We start from the raw sequence: 7,941 nt of genomic DNA on the forward strand, positions 1-7,941 counted from the left end.
TGCCAAGATAGTCTGAGGCCAACTCTCCTGGAGGTGACCCCAGAGCAGAGGGCTCTTGGCTCCCACCTGTCCCAAGAGAAAGGACATTTGTCTTGTTCTCCACTTTAGAACCAACTTCCCCAGTGTGGCAGAGAGGAGTTTCCCAGACAAATCCATGACAGAGATGCCCCACCCTTCAGAGACCTATGAAACACAGAGGAAAAGAACAGAAAAGCCACTTCCAACCTGACCTGAGACAAGCAGAAGGGACAAAAGACAGATGGGTCCAGGGGACACAATCAGGTAGAAGTTCCAGGGAGAGAGAGGAGAATTGTATGAGGTTTCCATAAAGAAGGGAGGCTCAGGAGGGGGGATGCAAGATGGGGATTTCTTTGAAAGTGGCCAATGATGACCCCAAGTCTATCTCCCTGAGGTGGTGAAAGCAAAGCCAGACTATTGGGACTGAGAGAAGTCCAAGGAATGTGAGAATGGCTTGTCTCAAGTATCTATGTCTGGTCTTGCCTGTACTGAGAGAGTCTTTCCGCAAAGTATATATTCAGGGAGACTCTGGTAGAAGATTCATTCTCCTGTTAGTTCTGAAGAGGAGAATCAAGGCAACATTTTTCTTTAGATCTCTTATGAGCTGTTGCAGGTTAAAAAAAGGGGGGGGGCGGGGGATAATGTGTTCTATGTGGTCCCAGAGAGTAGAGCTAGAACTAGTGGAAGACAATTTGGGGGAGATCTGGCCCGGAAAGATACAGAACATTCAGACAGAGGTGAATGAAGTCAGCAGAGGCTACCTGGGCTGGTAATGAACTCCTTGTCATTGAAAGGGGTCAAGGAGAGGCTGGATAATCAGAGAGTGGGATTTGCCAATCTGTGGTTCAAGGGTACACTAGATATCTGAGGGGCTCTTCTCTAAGACCAGGACCATTAAAGTCAGGGATGAGGCATCGGTCAGTCCCCTGGGAGACTTCGGTGGTCAGAGATGCTGCTGATCTAGCCTGGCTTTCCAGGGCATCAGTCTGAACTGACTGGGACAGCACTGCTGCTTCCAAAGGTATGGGAAGAGCCTTAGAAAGCGACCATCCTCCCCAACACATCTCCCTACGTGCTTCCACTCAGCTTGATCAGATGCTACCTCCTCCAGAGAGGCTTCCCTGACCACCCTGCTACTCCAAATCATCTAATTAAACCTTGGCCGGGACAGTGAGACTAGATTAACTTTGTGGGTTTTTTTCCCTTTGGCACTCAAGGCTGTGGAATGACCTGGCTTGAAATTTCAGCTCATGGCTGGTCCTTCTTTTCTCCATGTCACATGGCAGAAAAGTTTTTTATCCTTCTCCTGGTACTCCTTAAAAGAGACTACTGAGGCCCTAGGGCCTTATACTCATCCATCCCTTCATTTCTTCCTTCCTTTATTCATCATGCAATATGACTCACTCGGATAGGGTTCAGAGGATTCACCTCTACAGTAGCAGTTGGCATTGGCTCCAGCATAGACCACAATTCTGGGGTGATGGGTGGGAAGAGGAGATGTGGTGGCTGATTTGGAGTTTCAAATTCAGAACAGCGAATTAAACTCAAAGAAAATAGACCTCCCACAATTATGGATTTGCCCATTTATCCTTGCAGTGTTGTCCATTTTTGCTTTATATTTTTTGATTTTATGTTATTTGGTTCATACAAATTTAGAATCATTATATATTTCTGGTGAACTGAAACTTTCATCATTATAAATTTCCTTTTTATCTCAGGTAATGTTTTTTGCTCTGGTCTTCTTCTTCTGATATTTAGCTACACCCGTTTTCTTTTGGTAATTGTTCACCTGGTATACATTTTTCCATCCTTTTACTTTCTTCCTTTTTGTATTCTTATGTTTACAAAGTGTGCTAATCAACAGTATATAGCTGGATTTTCTTTTTTAGGTCCAAACTGATCATCTTTGTCTTTTAATTGAACTTTAAGTGTCTTCATGTTTAGTGTAATTACTGATAATTTGGGTGTAAATCTATTAGCTTACTAATTGCTTTCTATATTCTCCACCTAGTCTATGTCCCCTTTCCCCCCCTCCTTCTTGTCATCTTTTGGATTGTTAGAATATTTTTTAAAATTCTTATTAAAGTATAACACATACACACAAAAATACCCAAATCATTACTTATCAGTCGATGAGCTTTCCCAAAGTATATGGCTCATGAAACCATGAATGGACAAAAGGATACAATCAAAATGCAAAGGATATCAGTTTATAAGAGATACCCTGAAACTATAAGGATACAGAAAGACTGAAAGTAACTACTCATATAACCACTACACAATAAAATATTACTAGCACCTCATAAGCTCCCCCAATCACTACACACTTTCATCTACCCAAAGGTAATCCTGTCTTCTAACATTATAGATTAGCTTTGCTTGTATTTTATATTATACAAATGGATTCAGACAGTATGTATTCTTCTATGCTTGGCTTCTTTGATTCATCCAAGTTGTTTCATGTATCTGCAGTTCATCCATTTTCATTTATGTATATAGTATTTCATTGTGTAGCTAAAACACAGTTTGCTTATCCAATCCATTGGATTGTTTCCACTTTGGGATTGTTATGAATAATGATGCTACAAATTTTATTTTCTATATTTTTGGTGTATATGTGCACACAGTTGTTAAATATGTACCTAGAAGAATGTCTGGATTATAGGATGTATGTATATTTTCAGCTTTATTGGATAATGTAAAACAGTTTTCTACCATTTATACTCTCATCAGCAGTGCATGAGAGTTCCTATTGATCCATATCCTCACCCACACTTATATTGTCATTAAAATTTTTTTGCCATTCTAATGAGTCTATAGTGGTATTGAATTTTTAATTTGAGTTTTCTTGACTGCTAATGATATTGAGCACATTTGAAAAAAAATTTTATTGGCCATTTGTATATCCTCTTTTACAAACTTAACTTCCTGTTCAAGTCTCTCGCTATTTTTTTCTATTGGGTTGTCTGTCTGTCTTTTTCTTATTAATTTGTAGGAGTATCTTCTATTCTAGACAGGAACCCTTTGGCATGTTGAAGTATTGCAAATCTCTTTCCTAATCTATGCCTTCTCTTTTCCTTCTCCTGATGATGTCTTTTCAAGAACTGAAACTCTTAATTTTATGTAATCTAATTTATCAATCTTTTTCCTATGATTGGTACTTTTTATGACCTGTCTGCAAAATCTTTTGCTCCTCAAAATTCTAAATTAATTGGGACTTGTATCCTCTTTCTGAATAATGTAATGGCCTTAGAACATTCTAACTCCATTTACATTCCTCCTGATTCACGTAACATTGCTGTCACATATTTTAATTCATTGCATATTTTTAAACTCATCAAGACAAGGTCACTCATTTTGAACAGTCCATATACCCTAGATATATCTACATATTTATCATTTGCCATTTTCAGTGCTCTTCATCCAATCCTGCTTTTCTTCCATTTGAATCATATTCTTTCTGCCTGAAGAATATCTTTAGGTTTTCCTTTATTGAAGATCTGCTGATGAGGTCTCAGTTTTTGTTTGTCTGCTAATATCTTTATTTCACTTTCACTTCTGAAGAATATTTTTATTGAGTACAAAATTCTGGTTTGCACTTTATTTCTTTCAGCACTTAAAATATATTATACCATTATCTTCTGGTTTCCACTTATTCTATTATCTAATTGGTCTAATCATTGATCCCTTGAAGATAGGTTTTATTTTTTTTTCTCTGCCATCTGTTAAGATTTTCTCTTTGACTTTAGTATTCAGCAACTTTATTATCATGAGCCTACATGTGGATTTCTTTTCATTTATTCTTCGTGGGGTTCTTAAGGCATCTTTTATTTTTACTAGCAAAATTTATTGTTTTTATTCATAAGTATTTCTGACCCATTTGGAATTTATATAGCTATAGGGTACAAGGAATGCCTCCAATTTTATCTTTTTCCACACAACTATCTAGTTACCCCAATAACAATTATTAAAAAGGCTTCCTTTACAAAACTAAATTCTACCTGGAATGTAATTCTAAATGAGAAAGGTAAAACAATAAACCTTCTAGAAGATAACACAGGAAAATACTTGATAATCTTGGAATAGGTAAAGATTTTTTAAACAGAACATAGACTGCACTAACCACAAAGGAATCATCCTCTGATGATGTTTATTTTCTTTAATATTTTCTAAGTTTTAAAACCAATCAAAAGGCGAAAAAATTTTTCTGACCCAGAAAATGTTTACTTCTCCTTTACTTACCATCTGTGTAATCTTGGCCTCTCTGGCTTAGTTTTCTAATTTGTAAAATTGGAGCTGTGTGAACTATATTAAAGGCAGTTAAGGATTAAATGAGAAATTTGTTCTAAAAACATTAAAACACTGAAGCACTGTCTATAATAAAGATTATGGTTAACAAAAACTAGCTTTCTATAATTATGTCAAGATTGTATGTATAAATAAAGAAGATGAGTCTGGAGATTCTTACCTAGCTCTAGAAATTGGCACTCTCAGGTCCTGATAGACAATAACAGAAGCAGACAATCACTGTAATATTAGTTGTTACCTGGCCCAAGAAACTGGCATCCTTGAGCCCTGACAGCAGCCCCACAGATGGGCAGACAATTGCTGAGGGTTCTGGTGCTGTAATATTAGTTCTGTAACAGCTCTTTCTCTGAGTGAATGGGCTGCCTGCATGGCTCTTACATGACCTTCTCCCTCCAACAGCTGACAGTTGACAAGTGTCACCAGTTTCCCTTGCATTGGACAGCTCTGAGCACTCTGGATCAAACTAACTACATCTTTTCAGCTGCTTAGTGGTTTTTAGGCAGAGTGCCAAATCCTCAATGCATTTCTTTGCACCTCATTGTCTTTGTTCTCACCTAGATTACTCAACTTCATTGACTGATGATCTGGTACCCAGGCTCCAACCAACTGGAGAAGTGCAAAGTTGACAGGAAGTACATCAATATCTGTGTTGATAGCAGTCCCATCAAGAGGACAAGCTTTTCGGTGAAGTTTATTCAAGCAAGTCTTACAGACACTGTGTGAACAACCTAAACTGATGGGTTTGTGCTCATTCTCATCAAATTCATTATAGCAGATTGGACAGGACAGAAATTCTGTCTGTGGAGCTGCCTGCACAGGCATTGTGGAAGTTGGATGTGCATTCTAGCAGATCCTGGTTTGCTCTGTAGTGTTTTGTAAGCTGAGGGGGCCCAGGGTGGGGGGGGGGTCACTAAGGGCCGCTCCTGGGAATCCTGCAACAGCTCAGCTTGGCAACAGAGGCACCTCAGCTTGCCAGGGCAGAACTCAGTGGCGGCTCCACCACATCGAGCTCCATCGTAAGCTATAGGGGCAGCCCCGCTGGCAGCCGTGGCATCTTGAAGCTTCTTGGATTTGTGGTTTGATGTCTTTCACAAATTTTAGAATGTTCTCAGGCAATCTCCTCAAATATTACTTCACTCCTTTCTCTTCTCTGCTTCCAGGACTCCAGTTACACACATTAGATCTCCCAACTCAATCATATATATATCTCTTCGGTATTTTCTTTCCATTTGTCTCTCCATGCCTCATCCTGCATATTTTTCATGGATATGAGTCTTTTTTTTATTTTCTGATTTTTTCTTTTGGTTTTCATTTTTGTGGTCTTGTTCTTTGTGTGCCTTGTTCATTTTTTAAACATGTGCCAGATACTATATTAGCAAAACTATTTGTAGAAATGATTTGGGGACTGGTATGATGTTCCTTCCTTCAGAGTAGGTTTGTTTGCTGCTAGGTATTTGGGAGCACTGAAAATCTGGGATTATCTCAATCCAGTTTAATGGCTTGAAAATACTTAAAACTGAGTTACAGTACCTGTAGATGCCTCCTTCATCCTTATTCTTATAGTATTGCCCTTTGGGGTCCCATCCCAAAGATAGAAAGTGTATTTAGGAACTCTTCATGGTGTGTCTTGCACTTTAAAATCTGTTTCCCATCTTCATGAGGCGGTCAGGTACCTACTTGGCCTCTCAGTGGTCCCCTCCAGAAGCTACAATGACCCGGTTGAAAAGCAGCCTCAAGTGCTGGACTTAACTCTCTGGGTCTCTGTTGTTCAAAGAATCCTCGTCCTGAGATTCCTCATTGTCTTATTATCTCTCTAATGCTTTAAGCAGATGTTTTATATATTTAGTCCAGTTTGTCATCTACAGGAGAGTTAGCACAAATTAACCAGTTTATTCTTACTGGAATATACTTACTGGAAGTCATATACTGATCTCGGCTACATTTTTCTTAGAACCCCATAAAGATGCCTAAATTGTCAGAGCTATTCTTCAGTTGCTCACTAGGGCAGGGAGTTTTCCCTGGCTGCCCAGGAACTTCTGGAGTCAGAGAATGCTGAGATTGGGCTTCTGAGTTCTTGCATATGACAGAGCAGATGCATCATGGTAAGATCCAATCAGACCTCACCTGTCATTGGATTCGTTCTTCTGGGACTGTCAGCCCACCCAAAGCTGGAGAAAACGTTCTTTGTGCTCATCCTGCTGATGTACCTGGTGATCCTGCTGGGCAATGGGGTCCTCATCCTGGTAACCCTCATTGACTCCCGCCTGCACACACCCATGTACTTCTTCCTGGGGAACCTCTCTTTCCTGGACATCTGCTACACATCTTCTTCAGTCCCCCTCATTCTAGATAGCTTCCTCACTCCCAGGAAAACCATCCCCTTCTCAGCTTGTGCTGTGCAGATGTTTCTCTCCTTTGCCATGGGAGCCACAGAATGTGTGCTCCTGGGCATGATGGCCTTTGATCGCTATGTGGCCATCTGCAACCCCCTTAGATACCCTGTGGTCATGAGCAAGGCTGCCTACATGCCCATGGCTGCTGGCTCCTGGGCAGCTGGAATCACCAACTCTGTAGTGCAGACATCCCAGGCAATGCGACTGCCCTTCTGTGGCGACAACATCATCAACCACTTCACCTGTGAGATCCTGGCTGTCCTGAAGTTGGCCTGTGCTGACATCTCTATCAATGTGATCAGCATGGTTGTGGCCAACATGATCTTCCTTGCAATCCCAGTCCTGTTTATTTTTGTCTCCTATGTCTTTATCCTCACCACCATCCTCAGGATTCCCTCAGCTGAGGGGCGGCAAAAGGCCTTCTCTACCTGCTCTGCCCACCTCACCGTGGTGGTTGTCTTCTACGGGACCATCCTCTTCATGTACGGAAAGCCCAAGTCTAAGGACCCACTGGGAGCTGACAAACAGGACCTTTCAGACAAGCTCATCTCACTTTTCTATGGGGTGCTGACCCCCATGCTCAACCCCATCATCTACAGCCTGAGGAACAAGGATGTGAAGGCCGCTGTGAGGAACCTGGTGGCTCAGAGAACAGTTAACTGAATAAACGTCATAGATTTCCAGATTGTCAGAAACAAACGACCTCCAAACTCCTCATTGTTCTCATGGGGAAATGATAACCCAGAAAGGTCCTTAGGCTATTAGTGGAAAGAGTATTTTGATTTCTGGCAGTGCTGGTGAGTTTTCTAGCTTCACACAGAAATATACTGCATCATATTATAGCTGTATTTTGTTGCCTAAATCTTAAATCCTTTGACACCAGAATCTGATGAATATCTATCAAGAGTCGTATGTGTGGACAAAGAGACAAACCAAAAAAAAACATTCAAGTTTTATTGGCAGTGGGAACTTGGACTACGCTATTTTGCCCTGTGTTGAATTACTGCTTACTATTCTCTGCTTTGGTCTCATCCCAGAGACATTCATTGTGTCTTATGTAGGAATATACTGAAAAATATCATCCACCCCGACACACAATGGTGTTCATTAGCACCATGGCAGAAATTCCTCTCATGTTTTAGCACGAGAAATAGCTGGATTTATCTTGAGCAACTGCTTGTTTTGATCTAATGGACACTAAGAATCTTGTCATTCACTATAT

The 7,941-nt window shown here is 40.5% G+C and overlaps 1 protein-coding gene across 1 annotated transcript; it reads left to right on the top strand.

Annotated features, from left to right (window-relative positions):
• The first annotated feature begins 6,425 nt into the window (after window positions 1–6,425).
• LOC119504949 (olfactory receptor 13C7-like) lies at window positions 6,426–7,382 on the top strand. Its single transcript, XM_037797585.1, has one exon. The coding sequence runs from the start codon at window positions 6,426–6,428 to the stop codon at window positions 7,380–7,382; it is 957 nt and encodes a 318-aa protein (XP_037653513.1).
• Window positions 7,383–7,941: the final 559 nt, after the last annotated feature.

This window comes from Choloepus didactylus, chromosome 10, assembly GCF_015220235.1.
Source record: "Choloepus didactylus isolate mChoDid1 chromosome 10, mChoDid1.pri, whole genome shotgun sequence".
NCBI classification, from domain to species: Eukaryota; Metazoa; Chordata; class Mammalia; order Pilosa; family Megalonychidae; genus Choloepus; species Choloepus didactylus.

Bases quoted from the DNA above. Each gene is read 5' to 3' on its own strand.
- LOC119504949 (XM_037797585.1), top strand. From the start codon at position 6,426: ATGGTAAGATCCAATCAGACCTCACCTGTCATTGGATTCGTTCTTCTG.